At 40.4% G+C, this 26,192-nt stretch overlaps 2 protein-coding genes across 2 annotated transcripts; both read left to right on the top strand.

Annotated features, from left to right (window-relative positions):
- Positions 1-11,176: 11,176 nt before the first annotated feature.
- On the top strand, positions 11,177-22,195 carry nherf4b (NHERF family PDZ scaffold protein 4b; the record flags this gene model as incomplete). Its single annotated transcript, XM_082973798.1, has 9 exons — positions 11,177-11,208; positions 11,727-11,791; positions 11,960-12,171; positions 16,250-16,436; positions 16,570-16,706; positions 16,934-17,141; positions 17,746-17,938; positions 18,930-19,194; positions 19,884-22,195. Coding segments are annotated over 9 exons (1,539 nt in total), but the record flags the coding sequence as incomplete, so codon positions are not given.
- Positions 22,196-23,309: 1,114 nt separating this feature from the next.
- Positions 23,310-26,140, top strand: atp5mg (ATP synthase membrane subunit g). Its single transcript, XM_014195834.3, has 3 exons — positions 23,310-23,494; positions 25,494-25,654; positions 25,960-26,140. The coding sequence occupies exons 1-3, from the start codon at positions 23,443-23,445 to the stop codon at positions 26,056-26,058; spliced, it is 312 nt and encodes a 103-aa protein (XP_014051309.1). The 5' UTR covers positions 23,310-23,442; the 3' UTR covers positions 26,059-26,140.
- The last annotated feature ends 52 nt before the right edge of the window (positions 26,141-26,192 follow it).

Raw genomic sequence — 26,192 nt, 5'->3', positions numbered from 1 at the left:
CATAGGATCAGGAAATTATCCCGATCATCCAGTAGACCCAATCTGGTGAGATTTATCAAAACAAAACAAACAAACAACAATACACTCCTTCATATATCACTCAATACATTTCCCTATATCACTCAAGGTGTGTAAACGTCAATCCAAAAAAAACAGCATTTTGACACATAATTCACATAGTGACTAATCTGTAAAAACAACACTGCAAATCAAATTCTAATTACTGCCCTTAACTCCAACAAAAAACACATTGAATTTGTACCCATAACTTGATTCAAGAAATAGACTAGAGACAGGTCTATCTTCCTCATGGTCCGATTAGTTGGCTAAATAAAGGTGAAATAAAATAAAGTTATAAAACTTCTCCGTAATTATCAGTATTACAAATTACCTTTAAATCATCATCCAAGGTCTCTCGGCATTCCAGTGAGGGTGATCAAACTAGAGGTACTGCCCATTCACTATATTATATGGGTGTGATTAATCCTTGTTTTTCTAGCACTGTAAGCTGTTTGTCTACTGCCTAACTGAGTGCATAAGACATAGGTGAAGCCTTACAAAACTTTGGAACAGCTTTCTCTGACACTTGAATTTTGCCTTTAAATCCCTTTACCACACCCATTTCACCACTAAACACTTCAGCATATTTATCGCACAGCTGCGTAACTGGGTCTGACACATGGGTTCACTCTTAACTTCTATGGGCTACGTGGGACGCTAGCACCTACTGGACACAGCCAGTGAAATATCAGGGCGGCAAATTCAAAAACAACAAAATGTCATAATTCAACTTTCTCAAACATATAACTATTTTACACCATTTTAAAGATACACTTCTCCTTGATGTAACCACATTGTCCAATTTCAAAAAGGCTTTACAGCGAAAGCAAAACATTAGATTATGTTACGAGAGTACATAGACAAAAATAATCACACAGCCATTTTCCAAGCAAGGACATGTGTCAATAAAACCCAAAACACAGCTAAATGAAGCACTAACCTTTGACGATCTTCATCAGATGACACTCCTAGGACATTATGTTACACAATACATGTATGTTTTGTTCGATAAAGTTCATATTTATATCCAAAAACAGCATTTTACATTGGCGCGTGATGTTCAGAAAATGTATTCCCACCAAAACCCTCCGGTGAATGTGCACATCAATTTACAAAAATACTAATCATAAACATTGACAAAATATATAACAATTATTTAAAGAATTATAGATGGACTACTCCTGGATGCAACCGCTGTGTGAGATTTTAAAATAGCTTTACGGAGAAAGCACATTTTTCAATATTCTAAGTACATAGCTCAGCCATCACAGCAAGCTATACAGACACCCGCTAAGTTCGGGGCCACCTAAACTCAGAATTAGTATTAGAAATATTCTCTTACCTTTGCTGATCTTCGTTACAATGCACTCCCAGGACTGCTACTGCCACAAGAAATGTTTTTATTCGAAATAATCCATATTTATGTCCAAATACCTCCGTTTTGTTCGTGCGTTCAGAGCACTATCCAAAGGCATAACGCGCGAGTGCGGTACCAGAGACGAAAAGTCAAAATGTTCCATTACCGCACTTAGAAGCATGTCAAACGCTGTTTAAAATCAATCTTTATGGTATTTTTAACGTAAAATTGCGATAATATTCCAACCGGACAATAGCGTATTCATTCAAGGAGAAAAAGAAGTAACAGCGTACTCGCGGGATCGAGCATATCCAATCCCTTTGTTGCCAGGTAGTCCACTCAGTAACTGAGCTCCTATTATCTGCCCAGTGACAGGAGAATGCTCAAACCACTTTCTGAAGGCTTTTGACAGCCAATGGAAGCCTTAGGAAGTGCAACGTAACCCCACAGATACTGTAGTTTCGAAAGGGACTAGAAAGAAGAACTACAATTCTCAGATCCTCCACTTCCTGGTTGACTTTTTCTCAGGTTTTTGCCTGCCATATGAGTTCTGTTATACTCAGACACCATTCAAACAGTTTTAGAAACTTCAGAGTGTTTTCTATCCAAATCTACTAATAATATGCATATTCTAGTTTCTGGGCCAGAGTAGTAACCTGTTTATATTGGGTACGTTTTTCATCCAGCTGTGAAAATACTGCCCCCTAGCCCAGACAGGTTAACAAATCTAATTTGAGGTGCTGAATCCAGTTTCTCCCCATTAGCGTAGGACCCTTCCCTTTTGATACTAATAGAAGTAATGGTAACACCTGAGCACCACATTTCACTTTAACCTCCAGCTTTCCCAATAACTGAATAGGCTGAGCTGAGTAAGTTCTCATAACAACATCACATGGTTGCAGTTTATGCTTCTTAAATCTGCTGATCAGCTTCTCTGAGATAATAGACATGGCAGCCCAAGTATCTACCTCCATCTTTATCTTTCCCGTTACATCTCACCATGACCATGTACGGTTTCACATACGCACGATCACTACACACTGTAAAAAGTCCTAAGTCCTTTTCTGACTGGTGATTTCCGACTGTGCTGGACCCTGCAGGCAATAGCAGTTCTGCCTCCTGAACTTGATCTGTCGTCCAGTAGCGTGTCCCCTTAACTGGATTAGAGTGCGCTGTTTGAGAGCGTTGCTTAGAAAACGAGCTGTTCCCCGCAGATTCTCTCCCCCTGTAAGCCCTTTCAAGATGTCCTGTCTTCTGGCACGCTCTGCATTGGAACGCTGCTGTGAACTCTGCAGGTCTGCTGTGAATGTCCTGTCCCCAAACAGCGAAACAGTGCTTTGACGTTTCCCCCCTCTGGTCTGACATCCACTGTTTCTCCTTGGAGGATCCGGGTTGATGCCCCTCCCTTATTGTGGTCAACTGATCGGTTCTCAACTGAGACGGTGTCTGCTGGAATTTCTGCATACTCTGGGCTGTGCACTCGAAGTTGTTGACAATGTCCAATACTTTTGCCGATGTTCAATTCTCCCCGTATTCCACACAGCTCTCATCTTGCCCCGCAGCTCCTTACTGGCAACTCCATAAACTAGCTGGTCCCTCAGCTGCTCCTCTAGTGCAGCCCCAAACTCACATGTAGCCAGCCGCCAGTCAGCGATGCTATATACTCAGCTAACATCTCTCCAGCAAACGTTTCTATTCTGAAAAACACACACTACCGGTAACTATTTCAGAACACTTACTCATTCAAGGGTTTTTCTTAATTTTTTACTATTTTCTACTTTGTAGATATAGTGAAGACATCAAAACTATGAAGTAACACATATGGAATGATGTAGTAACCAAAAAAAGTGTCAAACAAATCGAAATATATTTCAGATTCTTCAAAGTAGCCACCCTTTGCCTTGATGACAGCTTTGCACACTCTTGGCATTCTTTCAACCAGCTTCATGAGGTAGTCACCTGGAATGCATTTCAAGTAACAGGTGTGCCTTTTAATTTGTAGAATTTCTTTCTTCTTAATGTGATTGAGCTAATCAGTTGTGTTGTGAGAAGGTAGGGGGTTATACAGAAGATAGCCCTATTTGGTAAAAGACGAAGTCCATATTATGGCAAGAACAGCTCAAATAAGCAAAGAGAAACGACAGGCCCCTTTTTTCTCCATTTCCACCTGAATGACGTGCCCAAAGTTAACTGCCTGTAGCTCAGGCCCTGAAGCCAGGATATGCATATAATTGGTACCACTGGAAAGAAAACACTTTGAAGTTTGTAGAAATGTTAAAATAATGTAGGAGAATATAACACAATAGATATGGTAGGAGAAAATCCAAAGAAAAAACAATCAGAATTTTCTTGTTGAGCAAGAGACCATTCTCTTAGAAATGCAAGAGAAAGCTCATATTGTAAAATGGCTTCCACCGGGTGGCTTCCACAGTCTATGTTCAAGGTTTCAGGCTTGTAACTTCAAAAACAAATAAGAAATAACAGTTTTAGTAGAAGGACACAGTATTGGAAATCCGTGTTTGCGTGCGCCATGAAGAAATTACGCACCTGCTAAAATTGGTTTCCTATTAAACATACTTCTTTCTGAAATAAATATTATAGTTTGATTACATTTTAGGGTATCTGAGGAGTAAATAGAAATGTATTTTGACTTATTGAAACAAAGTTTAGGGGTAGATTTTCAGATTCTTTATCTGCAAGTTGAACGAGTGGATTACTCAAATCGATAGCGACAACTAAATGGACTTTTTGGGATATAAAGAAGGATTTTTATCTAACAAAACGACACTACATGTTATAGCTGGGACCCTTTAGATGACAAATCAGAGGAAGATTTTCAAAAAGTAAGTGAATATTTAATCATTATATGTGAATGTATGAAACCTGTGCCGGTGGAAAAATATTTTGATCTGGGGCACCGTCCTCAAACAATCGCATGGCATGTTTTTGCTGTAATAGCTACTGTAAATCGGACAGTGCAGTTATAATAACAAGAATTTAAGCTTTCAGCCGATATAAGACACTTATATGTCCCTAAATGTTTAAATTCCATAATATTTATTTGAATTTATTTGAATTACGCGCCCTCCAGTTTCACAGGAAGTTGTCCTGCTAGCAGGACCCTGACCCTTAAGAAGTTTTAAGACATGAAGGTCAGTCAATGCGGAAAATGTCAAGAACTTTGAACGTTTCTTCAAGTGCAGTCGCAAAGACCATCAAGCTCTACGATGAAACTGGCTCTCATGAGGACCGCCACAGGAATGGAAGACCCAGAGTAACCTCTGCTGCAGAGGATAAGTTCATTAGAGTTACCAGCTTCAGAAATTGCAGCCCAAATAAATGCTTCACAAAGTTCAAGTAACAGACTCATCTCAACATCAACTGTTCAGAGGAGACTGTGTGAATCAGGCCTTCATAGTCGAATTTCTGCAAAGAAACCACCACGAAAGGACACCAATAAGAAGAGACTTGTTTGGGCCAAGAAACACAAGCAATGGACATTAGACCGGTGGAAATGTGTCCTTTGGTCTGGAGTCCAAATTTGAGATTTTTGTTTCCAACCGCTTTGTCTTTGTGAGACACGTTGTGGGTGAACGGATGATCTCCGCATGTGTATTTCCCACCGTAAAGCATGGAGGAGGAGGTGTTATTGTGTGGGGGTGCTTTGCTGGTGACACTATTTAGAATTCAAGGCACACTTAAACAGCATGGCTACCACAGCATTCTGCAGTGATACGCCATCCCATCTGGTTTGGGCTTAGTGGGACTATAATTTATTTTTCAACAGTACAATGACCCAACACTTCCAGGCTGTGTAAGGGTTATTTGACCAAGAAGGAGAGTGATGGGTGCTGCATCAGATGACTTGGCCTCCACAATCCCCCGACCTCAACCAAATTGAGATGGTTTGAGGTGAGTTGGACCGCAAATTGAAGGAAAAGCAGCCAATGTGGGAACTCCTTCAAGACAGTTGGAAAAGCATTCCAGGTAAAGCTGGTTGAGAGAATGCCAAGAGTGTGCAAAGCTGTCATCAAGGCAAAGGGTGGCTATATGAAGAATCTCAAATATAAAATATATTTTGATTCGTTTAACACTCTTTTGGTTACTTCATGATTCCATATGTGTTATTTCATAGTTTGATGTCTTCACTATTATTCTACAATGTAGAAAATATATTTTTTTTTTAAAACCTTGAATGAGTAGGTGTCCATAAACTTTTGACCGGTAGTGTACCTCTCGCTCAACACTTTACGTTTTGGCCATAAAAGTCTCTCCGAGCTGAAATTAGCTCCTGGAAGCTAGCCTCTCCCGACTTTTTCGGAGCTACCAAATTTTTCAGCAGCGTAAATGTCTTTGAACCCACGACTGATAGAAACACTGCTCTTCTTCGGTCGTCAGCTATCTCGTTGGCCTCCAAAAACAGCAAAAATTGCTTCTCATATGTGCTGAAGCTCTCGTTAGCCTCCTGGAAACACAAACCGGTCTCACTACTGAAAAGTGTCATGGCTCTCATTAGTCCACGCGCCTTTACTTTCCAGCTGACCAGCTAATTTACTAGTACCAGCTAACTTTTTAGCTTGTTCACTCAGTTGGTCATCAGTAGTCTGAGGATTTCACCAGTTGTTCATCCTAAGATGCTGGGTTCTTTTACTGAAGACTCCGAAGCGTGCTTATAATAAACGGAAGAGATTTCTTTCATGTGCTTCTTAACACATTCCAGTCGACCACTCTCTACAGTGTCTTCAGCCCAAGTCCCCAATACATCATTGAACTTTAACCGGCCTTGCATCTCATAATCCAATCACTTCAATGCAAGAACTATCATTTGTTAATTCAAATAACTCAACCCCTGCATACAAATCGCATTGGCTATTTGCAACCATTTCAAATCTAAACTCATTAACACATAGTACATTTCTCAATACATCACAACACATACACATAATAACACATGCATTCTATACACACGTACACATGGATTTTGTATTGTAGATATGTGGTAGTAGAGTAGTGGCCTGAGTGCAGTGGCCGTTCTAGCTTGTATGGCTCCCTGGGCGAATCCCCTCTTCAGCGCCCCCCACCACCAAAAAACTGTAATTTTTATTCAGACATTTGGAACATAACAAATAAATAATCATAACATTTAAAACTATATCAATATAAAAATATATACAAAAATAAGACTTAAATATTAAAAACTAGTAACAAAGACAAATAGAAACAAAATGTAGTCTATAAATACAAATAAAAAAGATAATCAAATTATTACACATTTACCCTATCGCTAACAAAAAAACACACAAATACACAAAAAACTGACAAATAAATTGCACAAATCCTATATCACACAAATAGAATAACACACCTATAAAGAAGAGAACCTGATTATTACACTATTGCACTTCAAACAAGAAACACACAAACTAAATTGCACAACTATTTGCATTAAAGTGCCTTGCAAAAGTATTCATCCCCTTTGCGTTTTTCCTATTTTGTTGGATTACAACCTGTAATTTTAATGGATTTTTATTTGGATTTCATGTAATGGCCATACACAAAATAGTCCAAATTGGTGAAGTGAAATGAAAAAAATGACTTGTTTAAAAAAATTCAAAATGGAAAAGTGGTGCGTGCATGTGTATTCATGCTATGAAGCCCCTAAATAAGATTTGGTGCAACCAGTTACCTTCAGAAGTCACATAATTAGTTAAAGTCCTCCTGTGTGCAATCTAAGTGTCACATGATCTGTCACATGATCTCAGTATATATACACCTGTTCTGAAAGGCCCCACAGTCTGCAACACAACTAAGCAAAGGGCACCATGAAGACCAAGGAGCTCTCAAAACAGGTCAGGGACAAAGTTGTGGAGAAGTACAGATCAGGGTTGGGTTATAAAAACCTATCTGAAACTTTGAACATCCCATGGAGCACCATTAAATCCATTATTAAAAATGTAAAGAATATGGCAACACAGCAAACCTGCCAACAGGGGGCTGCCAACCAAAACTCACGGACCAAGCAAGGAGGGCATTAATCAGAGAGGCAAAAAATAGACCAAAGATAACCCTGAAGGAGCTGCAAAGCTCCACAGCGGAGATTGGAGTATCTGTCCATAGGACCACTTTAAGCCGTACACTCCACAGAGCTGGGCTTTACGGAAGTGGCCAGAAAAAAGCCATTGCTTAAAGAAAATAAATAAGCCAACACGTTTGGTGTTCGCCAGAAGGCATGTGGGAGACTCCCCAAACATATGGAAGAAGGTACTCTGGTCAGATGAGACTAAAAATGAGCTTCATGGCCATCAAGGAAAATGCCTGGCGCAAACCCAACACCTCTCATCACCCCGAGAACACCATCCCCACAGTGAAGCATGGTGGTGGCAGCATCCTGCTGTGGGATGTTTTTCATCGGCAGGGACTGGGAAACTGGTTAGAATTGAAGGAATGATTCTAAATACAGGGAAATTCATGAGGGAAACCTGTTCCAGTCTTGCAGAGATTTGAGACTGGGATGGGGGCTCACCTTCCAGCAGGACAATGACCCTAAGCATACTGCTAAAGCAACACTCGAGTGGTTTAAGGGGAAATATTTAAATGTCTCGGAATGGCCTAGTCAAAGCCCAGACCTCAATCCAATTGAGAATCTGTGGTATGACTTAAAGATTGCTGTAAATCAGTGGAACCCATCCATCTTGAAGGAGCTGGAGCAGTTTTGCCTTGAAGAATGGGCAAAAATCCCAGTGGTTAGATGTACCAAGCTTATAGAGACATAACCCAAGAGACTTGCAGCTGTAATTACTGCAAAAGGTGGCTCTACAAAGTATTGACTTTGACATAATTTTTTTGTCTTATTTCTTGTTTGTTTCACAGTAAAAAATATTTTGCCTCTTCAAAGTGGTAGGCATGTTGTGTAAATCAAATGATACAAACCCCCCCAAATAATCAATTTTAATTCCAGATTGTAAGGCAACAAAATGCGAAAAATGCCAAGGGGGGTAAATACTTTCGCAAGCCACAGTACAAGCAGCTGTACTATTTACAGGCATGACCCAAGATGCTCACTTGGGCCGCTTACTGCCAAGCCATACATGTTACATCTGAGCAGACATTTCTTTCCTATAAGCTGGGCCACTTTGTCATGTTCTGCAGCTGGCTGGCCTTGTGAGTATACTTTGGGAGATCCACCTCCCGTCCTGCCTCTTTTCTTTACACCAGACGTCTTGGAGGATGCACGTTGTGAGACCGTACTCCTGCGATTTATACTTTGAGGTCTTGACCCTGTGAAACCACTCGGTTGGGACTGTAGCTGCGGCTCAATCACTGGTTGTTCATGTGCATTGACCGGCTCCCTTTTCCCAAGCGCTTTAGTCTCTTTAGACAGCCTACTACTTACTCCATGGCCTTCCTCAACCCCGGAAGAAACAGTGGCCACAGTTCGGTACACCCTGTTCAACATATCTGGGGGAGTCGTATGGTTTCTCTCTTCTGGGCCCAGACTGTTGGCTCGTGGAACATTGGCACGTATGTTCTGGTTGTTTTGACTGTGTCGTAGAGTCTATCATGCTGGTTAAAGCTTCAACCTGCGCACTGAGCTGATGTATGGTCTTACTCTTGTGTTTATGATCAGCAACCTCCTCCCCTTTGATACAGTTTTCATTACTATGGCTATCACCAAGCTGTATGCTGTGAGCATGTATTGGTTAGGGGAGGATTATCAGGCCAAGCCAATGCTGCCTCTTGTTCTTGCTATTGGTTATTTTCATCACATGCCTTAGTATTACTTCGTCAGACACTTTGCTATCAGAAAGGAGGGGTCACAACTCCCTGCGAATATGTCCAGGCCTTTTGATCCACAACACGCTTCTGACTATCTCATTTTCACTGCAGTTCTCTTAAATCCCTTCTATCTGTTTGCACACATTATAGTAGCTTATGTCTGACGCGTGGTTGCCTATTTGACCCCCATGAATCTTGAATTCTCTCCACTGCATGTAAAAGATCTCTTAGGGAGACTAAACTGTCGTGCTTAGAGTGTGGTGTACGCTCAGAGTGAAGGTTACTGTGTGGTGAGTTATCATGTACAGAGCTATGTTTCTCAGCTGTGGATGTGGTAGGGCTAACTCTACATTGGAGGAGTTTCCTACCTAGCTCCTCATAGCTAGAAAGCATTATCTGGTATTCAGTATCTGATGTGTCACTGGCTACATTTTCAAAATCAGCTGCATCGGTGGGCGACGGAGGTATATTTTCAGACAGAGCACTACCCACTTGGCTATCAGGTGAAGTTACAAGACTTAGATTACAACTCTGTATAGCTAGTTCTATTGCATCATTCAAAACCAACATTTCAACCATTACCCCATCCTCAGAATCAAGCAAGGTCTTACTGTACATGAAAGCATGGATATGCTTAAAACAACCCTCTTTGTCATCCTTCTGTAGCTTCGACTGGTCTTTGTCTGGTACCAGGCCGACGGCCTTGGCGATCAGATAGAGTTCTTCCAGTGTCAGTGAATGCAGGCCCTTCCTTGCACCGTACGTCATGGCCTCTCTTTATCCCTCACGCAGGTCACACGGCTACACAGGTCACACAGTCCCGGATATCTGTATCACTGGATCAGCATCCTCCAGCAGGTGAAGCCAATCCCGGAAAAGCACCCAAGAATCTGTAACAGGCCCCAGGCATGAGATCCCACTACAGATAATAAAGTCCTGTTTTACACAGGGTGAAAGAAGACAAAGGGGAGGTTTATTTTTCTATCAGGCAGTTTCTGACTCTTTTTTTGCTGTAGAAGGTACTCTAAACCCTAATTCCCCTGCAGCTCTCCCTAGTGATACACACTGGATAACATTGTTCCCATTGGAGGTATATGAAGACAAAAACACGAAAAAAACCCCACAACCAATACAAAAACATAATAGATAGAACAAAAATATATCTCTTTCTCAAAACATCAAATCGTGACCAACATATTTATCTGTGTCACACTATTGTATTGTCTATTTTTAGTTGAATTCTGGGTTGAATTGAAACAATAGCTGTTGATGACTCTGTAATGCTATTTAGGCCTAAATACCATAATTGATGATGTATGAGTGATAAAGTATGGTCACATTTAATTTTCTCTGTTTAACCTACCTTTTGTAATGAAAATAATCTATTTTGTTTTTAAGTGCAGACCTCTCAACACTCATTCTCACGATAGCACATTGGTAATAGTCAGTGACAAAATAGACCAAAGGGTAGCTGTAGGTAGATAAATTCTCCAGTTGGAGGTGCTGTCCAGCCTATTGTTTTTTGTTCTGATAGTGGATATAATGTTGAAGATCTGACATTGTTTTAAAGGTACAATTTCAACATATTTTATACAAGGTGTGTCTATGTTGAAAATTTGGTTACCATGATGACATACATAATCCTATGGTTGAAATTTCACCCTCAAAATTATAACTTTTTTCAAATCCAATGTATTTTTCACATTGATTCCACATCATAATGAGTTGACAAATTACGTTGAAACAACATTGATTCAAACAGTGTGTGCCCAGTGGGTCGACACCAGGTCAACCAGTTTGAAATGTGTAAATGGATGTCAGGAAAAGTAGGTAATTAGGATTCACAGATTTTTTAGTTTTTTGCAAGGTAAAGGTTGATCAAATGTATTTTGTCTTCAGATTCACATAAAGAAACGTACACACTGATGAGATCAACAATTGCTGTAAACTATTAAACTGACTGATGTGTTGTGATGTTCTCTTTCAGGTCTTGTGGGGGTCATAGAGCTAACAAGGTAAGTTTTGTTCCTCTCCTCCTCACAATCTACCCTTACTGTTTTCCAATTTTTTGCACTATTCCAGTTTTTGCATGTGAATAAATACATGTGTTGGCCTAAGCAAGTGATCAGTTGAATTGGAAACATTCAAGTTTATGTTAGTCCTGAGTATACTTATTTGGCTGAATAGAAACTAAGTTTCATAGCAGTTCATAGTGCTGTTCTGCACATTCTGTCCCTGAAGACCTTGGAAACACAGTAACACATGAAACTCTGAGCCTGGATTTGCTGACTTTTAAGATTGTTCTCTCTCTCTCTCTCACTCCCTCTGACTCTCTCGCTCTCTGTTTCTCTCTCTCTTTCTCTCTCTCTCTCTCTGTCACTGAGAGACCCCCAGATAAATGATCACAGATTGCACTTACGTAATGGGGCCACATACTGTACTGTTGAAATTTCACTCAATGGCTCGTGAAGTGGTGATTTGCAACTTGATCGCTCATTTCTGAAAAATAAAATGATTATCTTTTATGTCAAAGGAAATTCACCTTCAATCCTAAGGAGGGAATAGACAACCCAGCAATGGTCATCTCAGATGATGCAGGTAGGCTACCCCTTTAGTGTTTTCCATTACACACCTCAATTCTTTCACCTCTTCTGAATTTTGGGGAGAAAGATGATATACGATAGACTTTAACTTTAGACTATAGACTTTAGACTATAGACTTTAAATGTATGTCCACTGTTCCTTCTATATACCTGTCCCCTGTAGAGCCTTGCTCAGGGCCCACACTGCGTCTCTGCATTCTTAAACGTGAAGAGGGTGAGTCCTTCAGCTTCCACCTGCGTATGGAGAGGGGCTGCCTTGGTCATGTGATCAGACATGTGACGCCATGGGGGGTGGCGGAGCGCGGCGGTCTCAGAGACGGGGATCGACTCCTGGAGGTCAATGAGGGCTTTGTGGATAACATGACACACCCAAAGGTCAGATGGCCGATGACCTAGAGCGACTTTTAAGGAGGATTTAACCTAAAATATTGGTCATTATACACATGTTTTGCTTTTATTTTACCCTGATTTTAACAGGTTTACCATTGTTGTCAAAATACCTATTTTTCAAGAGAGACTTGGCCAAAAAGGCACCTAGACTGAACATAACATTCTAACTTGTACAGTGGGTATCATAAGTATTCACCCCGCTTGGATTTTTTCACATTTTGTTGCCTTACAGAGGGATTGAAATATATGTAATTTAGATTTTTTTTGGCATTGATCTACACAAAATACTCCATAATGTCAAAGTGAAAAGAAAATTCTACAAATTTGTAGAAATTAATAAAAAAGGACAGTAAATAACTAAAATATAGTCATTGCATAAGTATTCACCCTCTTTGTTTAGGCAAGCCTAAATTAGTTCAGGAATAGAATTTGGCTTATCATATCACATAATACGTTACATGGCCTCAGTCTGTGTGAAATATTAGGGGTTGACATGATTTTTATGACTACCCCTTCCTCTGTCCCCATAACATACAACATTTGTAAGGTCCCTCGGTCAAGTATTGAATTTAAAGCACAGATTCAACTACAAAGACCAGGGAGCTTTTTGAAATCTTCATGAAGGGCAGTGATTGGTAGATTGGTAACAATAACAAATCAAACATTGAATATCACTTTATGCATGGTCAAGTTAATAATGATGTTGTGGACGATGTATTAAACCACCCGGATACATCAAAGATATAGTGGTCCTTCTGAACTGAGCTGCAGGACAGGAAGGAAGGAAACTGCTCATGGATGGTCAGCATGACGCCATTGGTGATTTTAAAACAACTACAGCGTTCAATGGCTGTGATGGGAAAAACTGAGGATGGATCAACAACATTGTAGTGAATCCACAATAATGACCCAAATGACAGAGTGAAAAGAAGAACAAAAATATACAGAATAAAAATACCCCCAAAACATGCAACAAGGCACTAAAGTAATACTGCAAAAAACACGGCACAGGTATACACTTTTTGGCCTAAATGCAAAGCCTTACGTTTTGGGGATAATTCCACACAACACATGACTGAGTAATTGCCTCCTTTTTTTCAAGCATGATGGTGGCTGCATCATGGGATGGATGTGCTTGATATCGGCAAAGACTGGGGAGTTTTTTTTTAAATAAAAATAAACAGGATGGAGCTAAGGACAGTCAAAATCCTAGAAGAAAACATGATTCAGTCTGCTTTACACCAGACACTGGGAGAGCATCCTCCTTTCAGCAGGGTAATAACCTACAACACAATGCCAAATTTACACTGTAGTTGCTTACCATAAAAAAACAGTGAATGTTACTGTCAGGAACTTTCTGAGTGGCCAAGTTACAGTTTTGACTTAAATCTGTTTGAAAATATATGGCAAGACTTGAAAATGGCTGTCTAGCCATGATCCCTAACACCTTGACAGAGCATGAAGAATGTTTAAAACAATCCAGGTGTGCAAAGCTCTTTTTTTTATATTAAAAAAATAATAATAATTTAAGGGTTGGATAAGCTTAAAATTGCCAAAAGATTGTTGCTTCCATCAATGTAATTGTCTGCATCATTTCCAATCCCCCATATATTTTTGGGGGTAAATATATACACTGCTCAAAAAAATAAAGGGAACACTTAAACAACACAATGTAACTCCAAGTCAATCTCACTTCTGTGAAATCAAACTGTCCACTTAGGAAGCAACACTGATTGACAATCAATTTCACATGCTGTTGTGCAAATGGAATAGACAACAGGTGGAAATTATAGGCAATTAGCAAGACACCCCCAATAAAGAAGTGGTTCTGCAGGTGGTGACCACAGACCACTTCTCAGTTCCTATGCTTCCTGGCTGATGTTTTGGTCACTTTTGAATGCTGGCGGTGCTTTCACTCTAGTGGTAGCATGAGACGGAGTCTACAACCCACACAAGTGGCTCAGGTAGTGCAGCTCATCCAGGATGGCACATCAATGCGAGCTGTGGCAAGAAGGTTTGCTGTGTCTGTCAGCGTAGTGTCCAGGCCAGTACATCAGGAGACGTGGAGGAGGCCGTAGGAGGGCAACAACCCAGCAGCAGGACCGCTACCTCCGCCTTTGTGCAAAGAGGAGCAGGAGGAGCACTGCCAGAGCCCTACAAAATGACCTCCAGCAGGCCACAAATGTGCATGTGTCTGCTCAAATGGTTAGAAACAGACTCCATGAGGGTGGTATGAGGGCCCGACGTCCACAGGTGGGAGTTGTGCTTACAGCCCAACACCGTGCAGGGCGTTTGGCATTTGCGAGAGAACACCAAGATTGGCAAATTCGCCACTGGCGCTCTGTGCTCTTCACAGATGAAAGCAGGTTCACACTGAGCACATGTGACAGACGTGAAAGAGTCTGGAGACGCCGTGGAGAACGTTCTGCTGCCTGCAACATCCTCCAGCATGACCAGTTGGGCGGTGGGTCAGTCATGGTGTGGGGTGGCATTTCTTTGGGGGGCCGCACAGCCCTCCATGTGCTCGCCAGAGGTAGCCTGACTGCCATTAGGTATCGAGATGAGATCCTCAGACCCCTTGTGAGACCATATGCTGGTGCGGTTGGCCCTGGGTTCCTCCTAATGCAAGACAATACTAGACCTCATGTGGCTGGAGTGTGTCAGCAGTTCCTGCAAGAGGAAGGCATTGATGCTATGGACTGGCCCGCCCGTTCCCCAGACCTGAATCCAATTGAGCACATCTGGGACATCATGTCTCGCTCCATCCACCAACGCCACATTGCACCACAGACTGTCCAGGAGTTGGCGGATGCTTTAGTCCAGGTCTGGGAGGAGATCCCTCAGGAGACCATCCGCCACCTCATCAGGAGCATGCCCAGGCGTTGTAGGGAGGTCATACAGGTACGTGGAGGCCACACACACTACTGAGCCTCATTTTGACTTCTTTTAAGGACATTACATCAAAGTTGGATCAGCCTGTAGTGTGGTTTTCCACATTAATTCTGAGTGTGACTCCAAATCCAGACCTCCATGGGTTGATAAATTGAATTTCCATTGATTATTCTTGTGTGATTTTGTTGTCAGCACATTCAACTATGTAAAGAAAAAAGTATTTAATAAGATTATTTCATTCATTCAGATCTAGGATGTGTTATTTTAGTGTTCCCTTTATTTTTTTGAGCAGTGTATATCCATATACATACACGTATGCATACATATACACATATATACATACATATAACCTATATAGATATGCATACTTTTTTAAGAATATACCTGTGATATGACTAAAGAGTTAATCAGGGTGATTTTTCCACAAATAGACAGATATTTTCCTTTCCACAGTAGCAAGATCTTATCTATTTTTGCTAACTTTCTATAAAAATGTATTGGAGTGAGATCATTTCTTTCTTTTGGGATTTGTATACTGAGTATGTCCACATCTCCGTCAGACCATTTAATTGGTAAACTACACGGTAATGTAAAATGTGAATTTTTTTGTGATCCAATACCCATTATCATAATTTGGTTTTAATCCAGAGAGGTTAGCAAAAGTATCTAGATCCTCTATGAGGCCGTGGAGAGATTCTAATTGTGGTTTTAAAATAAAACATGAATCTTCAGCGTACGCCTTCGTTTTTAAGCCACGGATTTCTAATCCCTTAATATTATTGTTTAATCTAATTTTAACAGCTAACATTTCAATGGCAATAATAAATAGATATGTCCATAGTGGACAAAGTTCTTATAGACTTACCCACGAAGAGTCAGAGCAGTAATCGCTGCCAAATGTGTTTCTAACGTATTGAATCACGAAGGTGAATACTTATCAAATCAAGGTATGTTAGTGTTTTATCTTTCATTCATCTTTAAAAAAAACAATTAAATCCACTTTGACATTACAGAGTGTTTTGTGTAGATGGTTGATGAAAAAATGACAACTAAATCCATTTTAATCGCACTTTGTAACACAATAAAATGTGAAGAGGGGTGAATACTTATGATACCCACTGTATATCTGTCTCTGTCTCTTTGTGTGAGTCAGGTGGCCATGCGTATAAAGCTTAGTGGGCGCCAGCTGTGTCTGTTGGTGTTGGATGGAGAGGAGTACGACCAGGCAATGTCACAGGGTCATGATCTCCAGGCCCTAGCCAGAGAACACAGAGGAGAGGGCTGCAGCCCGCCCCGGCTTTGCCACATCATCAGAGATACATCTTCAGGCTTTGGAATCAACTTCCTGCCCGTGGAAGGTATGCGAGACTGCAGCTGAGAGGGCATTGATACAAATTATGAAATTATGAATTAATCAGAATCAGAGTTGATTGGTTGGTTGGTCGTAGAATGGTTGTTGACTTTGTGTCATGACATGTGAACTGCCTCTAGGGGAGAAGGGACTGATCTCAGTGAGCCTGGTGAGCGGGGGTCCGGCCGAGAGAGCGGGGGTGTGTCAGGGAGACCGCCTGTTGTGGATCGATGGCAACACAGTGTCAGAGCTCACAAACTCTGTTCTCAGCAAGATGGTAGGTGGACTTGGACAGACAGACCTCCCTTCATTGAATGGACCAGCCTTTGAGCAATCTGGGTAACATTCATTAGGGCATCAAAACATTTTGAAATGGAAAATGAAAACCAATGTTTCTTATTGGACAAGTCCAGATAGTCACTCCCTGTTTCAAGCCCTTTTCTTCCGTTTGGTGCCTAATGAACATGACCGGCCTGATACAGGTTGTCCATGTATTGTGTGCAGGTGAAGAAGTGCAGGGACCACATGACCATCCTGGTGATTGACAGTGAGAGTGAGCAGAGCTATGCCCACAGGCGGATGCCCATCCTCCCCACCCTGGCTGGTTCCCACCACAACCTGCCCCATACACCCAGGAAACTCCAGCTGGTCCCTGGACCCGAGGGGTATGGCTTCCTCCTCAGAGAGGAGAGGACACCGTCAGGATGCAAAGGTCAGAGGGATGATGATACATGTACAAACAAACTCAACTATGCATACCATATGCAGGAAATAGCTTTGACACAAGCAATAGCAAAAACGCTAGGGTAAAAACAAGACACACATACACGGCCCATACACTTACCCATACACTTACACTACCGTTCGAAAGTTTGGGGTCACTTAGAAATGTCCTTGTTTTTGAAAGAAAAGCATATTTTTTGTCCATTAAAATAACATCAAATTGATCATAAATACAGTGTAGACATTGTTAATGTTGTAAATGACTGTTGTAGCTGGCTATTGTAATGACTATTGTAGCCTATGTAGATATTCCATAATATCGACTATTGTAGTTATTATGGAATATCTACATAGGCATACAGAGGCCCATTATCAGCAACCCTCACTCCTGTGTTTCAATGGCATGTTGTGTTAGCTAATCCAAGTTTACCATTTTAAAAGGCTAATTGATCATTAGAAAACCCTTTTGGAATTATGTTAGCACAGCTGAAAACTGTAAGGAAGCAATACAACTGACTTTTGAACGGTAGTGTATATCTATAATCCAGATTGTAACCATCAGTGTATGTGTGTAAAATGGTTTCCTTCTTTAGCCCACGTAATGCGTGAGGTAGACCAAGGCAGCCCGGCTGAGATGGCAGGCATTGAGGAAGGAGACCTGCTACTTGAGGTCAATGGAGAGGCAGTGGAGTCACTGGGCCATGAGGACATAGTGGACAGAGTACGGAAGAGTTGCCAACAGGTCACCCTTACCACCATCACAGCCCGTGGCCAAGAGTTTTACAGGTAGCTGTGACCACAGTCATCCCAAGTGTGTTTGTAGCAACGTGCATACCCCGCCCATTTGAGGATCTGTCTTTTTCAGACATCAATTTCTTGTGTTTGAGGGGTGCAAACTCCACTTGTCACTTAAATCTTGCTGGATGGATTGCTTTCATTTTACTTCTGCGACTCTTTCATACTCTGGCTTGTGCCTGTCGTTTTTCCATTAACGCTACGGCCGCGGAAATGTTTGTGATGACCTGTCAAACACATCCTGGTAATGGCTGAAATGTGCTCAATGGAATACATTATCTTTCAGGAATGCTAAATATTAGTCTGGGATTTTAAGCACTGTCTCAATCACTTATATCATAAAATAGAGAATAACTTTAATTTGATGGGTGTTCATTGTTTGTGTAATTGAAAAAAAGTAATAATTTATTACAATTTAAATGTCGACAAATTAGATGTTACATTTAAAAAAATAAGTTACATTTAAAAATAAGTTACATTTTACAATAAATTGAATACCTGAATTCCCACCAAAATCCCTGAACTCCATTCATTATTAGTACGTGCCAGTAAAATTATTTATTTGCTGTAATTCAGTCAATATATGATGGATTATAAAATGTCTAAAAGTTTGGAATGTCTTCCATTGTCCAACTGTTGCATTTTATTAGAATTGTTTTTTTTAAAACATGTAACAACTTGGTAGGGCTTAATAAACATCCTTGACTTTTTTTACATTTTATTTTACCTTTATTTAACTAGGCAGGTCAGTTAAGAACAAAATCTTATTTTCAATGACGGCCTAGTGGGTTAACTGCCTTGTTCAGAACAACAGAGTTGTACCTTGTCAAGTCGGGGATTCGAACTTGCAACCTTTCGGTTATTAGTCCAACGATCTAACCATTAGGCTACTCTGGGTTCCGGGTTAAATTATAACCAGAGTAAGCAGGCATTAAACATATAAAGTACATCTAATGAGTTAATGATTGTTCTCTTTGTTATGTACCCTATTTTACTCCATTCAGTTGGATCTGTCCCCTCTGCTCTTCTGTGGGAGTAATGCAGTTGAACAGGTAAAGGAAACTGAGAACCTAGCCCCACCACCACTCCCAGTTGTAGTGGAGGTTCCAAAGGAAGAACCAGTGGTGCTGCCCACTGTGCCTAGTCCCGTGCCCAGTCCACGGCTTTGTGTTCTCCAGAAAGGACCTCTGGGTTTTGGCATCAACTTGGGCTGTGTCCAGGACACCCCTGGAACCTTTGTAAGCCAGGTAGGGCACCATAGGACACTCATGGATACACACTAGCTGGTGGGCAGCTCAAGGATCACAAGTGAATTTTTCATTTTTTACTCAAACCAGAGATAGCACTGAATTATTGTACTTACAAAGAGCTGAGAATAATTATATTTCTCATTAAATGTAAGGTAAAAAGGCCCAATGTAAGGTAAAAAGGGCCAATGCAGCTGTTTTGATGTCAATATCAAATAATTTCTGGATAGAAATGAAGTACCTTACTGTTATCTTATTCTATTTATATGGTCAAAAAGAAACAAAAATAGCTTCTTAGCAAAGAACAATTTCTCAGGCACCAATTTTGCTAGGACTGTCTGGGAGTGGTCTGAGTGAGGGGCCTAATGGGAGGGATATGTAACCTGAAAACTAGCTGTTAATGGCAGAGAGGTTTGAAACTCTCTGTTATTGGTCTATTAACTTATACCAAAACTCCATCCCACCAAAACAGGCAGAAATTCAGGGTGGTCTTTTCATACAGCTCTTACACCAAAACTGCATTATCATAATTTTCACAATTTCCCAGTATTATTCCAACCTCTTAGTGTGGAAATGTATATAAAACACAGGACAATCACCATGTTGACTGCACTGGGCCTTTAAAGAGGTGAAATGATACAGTTGGCTTTCTAATATGGAAATTACCTTGATTTTTTGGGGTCCTCTAGGTGGCACTGGGGGGCTCTGGGAGTAGAGCAGGACTACAGGTAGGGGACGTTGTGATGGAGGTGAACGGACAGAACATGGAGGAGAACTGTCTGGAGGATGTGATGGTTCTGGTTCAGGAGGAAGGACATTCTCTCTCTCTTCTGGTTGTGGAGAAGAGTGGGTACAACAAGCTCGGACAGAGCCAGAGTCCCTTTACTGCTGTAGAGACTACGGTGAGAGAACATGTCCCTGTACTGTAGCCTATGTATTTATTAATCTTTAATAAATTATCACATCTAATTGATCTTGTATCGCTACAGGTGGAGGAGGAAACTGATGGCATATCTGCCCTGTGAGTGACCGAAAATGACCCAAGCATCTATATACAGTTTAAGTCGGAAGTTTACATACACCTTAGCCAAATACATTTAAACTCAGTTTTTCACAATTCCTGACATTTAATCCAAGTAAAAATTCCCTGTTTTAGGTCAGTTAGGATCACCACTTTAGTCTAAGAATGTGAAATGTCAGAAAAATAGTAGAGAATGATTTATTTCAGCTTTTATTTCTTTCATCACATTCCCAGTGGGTCAGAAGTTTACATACACTCAATTAGTATTTGGTAGCATTGCCTTTAAATTGTTTAACTTGGGTCAAACGTTTCAGGTAGCCTCCCACAAGCATCCCACAATAAGATGGGTGAATTTTGGTCCATTCCTCCTGACAGAGCTGGTGTAACTTAGTCAGGTTTGTAGGCCTCCTTGCTCGCACACGCTTTTTCAGTTCTGCCCACACATATTCTATAGGATTGAGGTCAGAGCTTTGTGATGGCCACTCCAACACCTTGACTTTGTTGTCTTTAAGCCATGTTGCCACAACTTTTGAAGTATGCTTGGCGTCATTGTCCATTTGGAAGACCCATTTGCGACCAAGCTTTAACTTCCTGACTGATGTCTTGAGATGTTGCTTCAATATATTCACATCATTTTCCTGCCTCATGATGCCATCTATTTTGTGAAGTGCACCAGTCCCTCCTGCAGCAAAGCAACCCCACAAAATGATGCTGCCACCCCCGTGCTTCACGGTTGAGATGGTGCTCTTCGGCTTGCAAGCCTCCCCCTTAACGATGGTCTTTATGGCCAAACAGTTCTATTTTTGTTTCATCAGACCAGAGGACATTTGTCCAAAAAGTACGATCTTTGTTCCCATGTGCAGTTGCAAACTGTAGTCTGGCTCTTTTATGGCAGTTTTGGAGCAGTGGCTTCTTCCTTGCTGAGCGGCCTTTCAGGTTATGTCGATATAGGACTCATTTTACTGTGGCTATAGATACTTTTGTACCTGTTTCCTCCAGCATCTTCACAAGGTCCTAAATAAAGTGTTAGACATCAGTATTGTAACCTCTATCCATGTAGTTTGACGGTAGATTGTTATCCTATTAGATTATCGTTGTTTGATGCATGCATTTAAACTTAATATGTTGATGCAATTTGGCCTCAACTTGGAACTTCTGTATTTTACAACATTGAACATGAATGTTCTATATGATGCTACTTGAAACGGCAAATTAATAATAACTGCAAAATTGGAAGTGATGCTTTTTATCCCCCTCTATTATTTGTATTTCTCACCAAGAATGGAAATTGTTTTGTTTTTTTATCACTGGCCTACACACAATTTCCCATAATGTCAAAGTGGAATTATATTTTTTTACATTTTACAAATGAATTAAACATGAAAAGCTGAAATGTCTTGAGTAAATAAGTATTCAACCCCTTTGTTATGGCAAGTCTAATTAAGTTCAGGATCAAAGATTAGCTTAACGAGTTGCATGGACTCAATAACAGTGCTTAACATGATTTTTGAATGACTACCTTATCTCTGTACTCCACACATACAATTATCTGTTAGGTCCTTCAGTTGAGCAGTGCATTTCAAACACAGATTCAACCACAAAGACCTGGGAAATGTTCCAATGCCTTGCAAAGAAGGGCACCTATTGGTAAATAAAAAAGCAGACATTGAATGTCCCTTTTGAGCATGATGAAGTTATTCCTTACACTTTGGATGGTGTATCAATACACCCAATCACTGCAAAGATACATGCGTCCTTCGTTAATCAGTTGCCGAAAAGGAAGGAAACCACTTAGGGATTTCATCATGAGGCCAATTTGTGATTTTAAAACAGTTACAGAATTTAATGGCTGTGATAGGAGAAAACTGAGGATGGATCAACAACATTCTAGTTACTCCACAATACTAACCTAATTGACAGAGTGAAAATAAGGAAGCCTTTACAGAATAAAGATTTTCCAAAACATGCATCCTGTTTCCAACAAGGCACTAAAGTAATACTGCAAAAAATGTTTTCTCATGAAGACAAAGTGTTATGTTTGGGGCAAATCAAATACAACACATTACTGAGTACTACTCTACATATGTTCAAGCATAGTGGTGGCTGCATCATGTTATGGTTATGCTTGTAATCGTTATGGACTGGGGAGTTTTTCAGGATAAAAAATAAACGGAATGGAGCTAAGCACAGGCAAAATCCTAGAGGAAAACCTGGTTCAGTCCGCTTTCCACCAGAGTTACAGTTTTGACTTAAATCTGCTTGAAAATCTATGGCAAGACTTGAAAATTGTTATCTAGCCATGACCACTAACACATTTGACAGAGCTTGAAGAATTTTGAAAAGAACAACGGGTAAATATTGTACATTCCAGGTGTGCAAAGCTCTTAGAGACTTACCCGGAAAGACTCACAGCTGTAATCGCTGCCAAAGGTGATTCTAACCTTCACAATTTACCAGTAAGTATTGACACAGGGGTGTAAATGACATATTTCTGTATTTCATTTTCAATAAATGTGCAAACATTTCTAAAAACATGCGTTCACTTTGTCATTAAGGGGTATTGTGTGTAAAAAAAAAAAAAAAGTCATCCATTTTGAATTCAGTCTATAACAACAAAATGTGGAATAAGTCAAGGTCTATGAATACTATGTGAAGGAACTGTAACATAATACATAGGCCTGTATATAAATGCAACAACAAAAAAACATTAAGCATTAAAAAAAAAATACATTTGGACATACAAATAATATGCTATATGGCCAATATGCCCCACAATTGATTCATATTATAGCTCCCCAAGCCCTGAGTGCATCCTTTTCCCCCAGCTGCTCTGATATAACAAATTAAATCGGTGAAAGCAATATGGCAGAAGTCTGCTATAGTGATGTGTGTGTATCTATCCAGTGCTTTCTCAGATCAGATATAGTGGAAAGAAAGTGTGGAGATTTACCGACACTTGGTTCAATTTGTTACAGTCTGTTGTTGCCATGAAAAACAGATTTTTCACCTTTGAGAAGGATTACGTGGGGGAAAAGAATAACAAGCACACAGTAGTTTACATCCATTCAGTGTCCATGCGTTACATGAGGCAGCGCTGCAGCTATTTCTGTTCAGGCAATTCATAAGGCAGCCGCACTTGAAGGGTCCTTCTAGCTGGAGGTGACATTCGCAGTTGCAGCAGACAAGCCGGTAAGAGAAGTCGTGAAAATTGCTCAAAATAAAGCATCATGGCACAGGCAGTCCAGAAACTGGTGGCCAAAGTACCTACTTTGATCGGAGGTAAGTCAAATTATTTTGTTTGGACATTAGCTAAACCTTGACGCTTTTAAACATGCATGTTATTGCAGTTCAAATTATAGTCAAGCTTGCATGGCCTGGTTCTGCTGTCACTGTTAACTACGTTAGCACATTCTTCCGACTGCAACTAACTACTCAGACTCTAACTAGCTAACTAACAAGCCCCCCCCCCCTTAATCATGAATAAAGATGACTCCAAATGAACGTTAACTATATGAGGTTACTCATTTTAGTACTGTAATTAGTAACTAAGTTAACTTGTTATCTAGCTGGCTAACGGTATAGTAAATAACTTAAGTTACATAATGATGTAGCCTCAGATTTAATATTTGATGTAGGCAGTTAGCTAAATGTCAACCTCAGGTGTTCTGACAATTTGAGTCACCTAGCTCTCAACTGTAGTCTGATTTTAATCATGCTGTAATACCCAATTTAATTGGTATATACAGCCTGACGCTAATGCCTGCAAAATTCGTGTAAATGGACGGCAGGTAGCCAAGCGCTTAGTGTTGGGCCAGTATCTGAAAGGTCGCTGGTTCGAACACCCTAACCGACAAGGTAAAAAACATGTTGCTATGCCCTTCAGCAAGGCACTTAACCCTAATGTGCTCCAGGGGTGTTATACTACTATGGCTGACCCTGTAAAAGAACACATTTTACTGGATAGTGTATGTGACAATATACAGTACCAGTCAAAAGTTTGGACACACCTACTTATACCAGAGTTTTAATTTATTTTTTTACTATTTTCTACTTTGTAGAATATTAGTGAAGACATCAATTGAAATAACACATGGGCTCATGTAACAACCAAAAAAGTGTACAACAAATCAAAATATATTTTATATTCTTCAAAGTAGCCTCGTTTACCTTGACAGCTTGGTTCATTCTTGGCATTCTCTCAACCAGCTTCACCTGGAATGATTTTCCAACAGTCTTGAAGGAGTTCCCACATATGCTGAGTACTTGTTGGCTGCATGTCCTTCACTCTGCGGTCCAACTGATCGCAAACCATCTCAATTGGGTTGAGGTCTGGTGATTGTGGAGGCCAGGTCATCATGCAGCACTCTATCACTCTCCTTCTTGGTCAAATAGCCCTTACACAGCCTGGAGATGTGTTGGGTCATTGTCCTGTTGAAAAACAAATGATAGTCCCACTAAGAGCAAACCAGATGGGATGGCGTATCACTGCAGAATGCCATGGTAGCCATGCTGGTTTGGAGTGCCTGGAATTCTAAATAAAACCCTTGAATGAGTAGCCCAAATAAATGCTAAACTATTCCTTACAAGCCAGAATGTTAAATTACATTTAAACTTACTCTACAGGTTGTCTGTGCGGTTTGTCCTTCAACAGCTCGAAATATGGTTTGGTTTGGCACTGAGGTAAAGTTAGTTTAATATTTGGTTCGCTTGTCAATAGCTATTGAACAAAGCATGCCATGAAATGGTATTCCGAATCGTGAGGATGGTGAACAATCAACACTTACCTTTTTTTCATTCTGATTTCAAGCCTCAAATCTGAAATGTTTTGGAAATGTGGATTGTTCTCCACTGATTCAGAATATACAATTTTCATTGTCATGGCATACTTGTTTCAATAACTATTGACGAGAACCAAATGTCCAATAAAACATACCTCTGTGCCAACCCATGTAGAACAGAACCATATACTTACCGGCTCTCTAAAAATTTGGGTAAACGATACTTTTCTGTGGATATTTTGTCCAGCAGCTGAAGGACAAACTGCACAGACAACCAGTAGAGTTCTTTTTATTTTTTTATTTTATACATGTAATTGTATACAACATTCTGTCTTGAAGGGAATATTTCCACAATTTTGCAGGCATTAGCTTCAGGTTGTATATACCAATTTGTGTATCTCACCTGTAAACTCTCTTATGCTAGCTATGTTTCTTGTCTAGCTTGACCCAACAGTGTTCAGCAGAGGACACATTTCACGACATGTACATTGTTCTTTCAGCCGCTGCCACCTACTCCAAGCCCCGTCTAGCAACCTTCTGGCACTATGCTAAAGTCGAGCTCGTGCCCCCTTCCCCTGCCGAGATTCCCCAGGCCATTATTGGAATCAAAAACATTGTCACCGGTGTCAACAGTGGACGCCTTGGACAGACCACAGTGAAGGTGAAAACTGGGAAGATTGTTTGAATTAATGCAATACTGTATAAGTAGCTAACTAATTCATTATTTTGCCAAAAGGACTCAGTGTGGGTGTTTGTGACCTATCCAAAGTCTAACAAGTAGTCCCTTCATAAACAAAATAAGTGCTTCTTAAGATTGACGTAAGCCACAATCCACTAGAGTAGACATTAGGTCTACAGCGTAACTATTTGGGAAATATGGAATTGTTTCTGAATAGATTCACGTTGTTTTAAGGTGTGACTTGCTGGTATCTGTGTGGCATTCATCTCAATGTGCTTTTGTTACAGGATGCATTCAGAAATGGATTGGTGTGCACTGAAGTGTTGATGTGGTTCTACATTGGAGAGTGCATCGGGAAAGGAGGCATTGTTGGATACGCCGTTTAAATCTGACTGTTTTGTTGCTCTGCTCTTAACTTCCACCTCAACTGTGGCGATCCAATTTAATAAATGTATATTGTTTAAAGAACTTTAGCACTAACTTGGAACATTTACAACTCATGACACTACAGGACTGCTAT

Source organism: Salmo salar, chromosome 04, assembly GCF_965601325.2.
Source record: "Salmo salar chromosome 04, fSalSal1, whole genome shotgun sequence".
Classification (NCBI taxonomy): Eukaryota; Metazoa; Chordata; class Actinopteri; order Salmoniformes; family Salmonidae; genus Salmo; species Salmo salar.
This window is presented reverse-complemented; position numbering and strand designations above follow the sequence as displayed.

Excerpts from the sequence above, each read along its gene's own strand:
- atp5mg (XM_014195834.3), top strand. The coding sequence starts at position 23,443 with ATGGCACAGGCAGTCCAGAAACTGGTGGCCAAAGTACCTACTTTGATC. Across the intron at positions 23,495-25,493 it reads AGTACCTACTTTGATCGGAG|CCGCTGCCACCTACTCCAAG; the intron begins GTAAGTCAAATT and ends TTGTTCTTTCAG. Across the intron at positions 25,655-25,959 it reads TTGGACAGACCACAGTGAAG|GATGCATTCAGAAATGGATT; the intron begins GTGAAAACTGGG and ends CTTTTGTTACAG.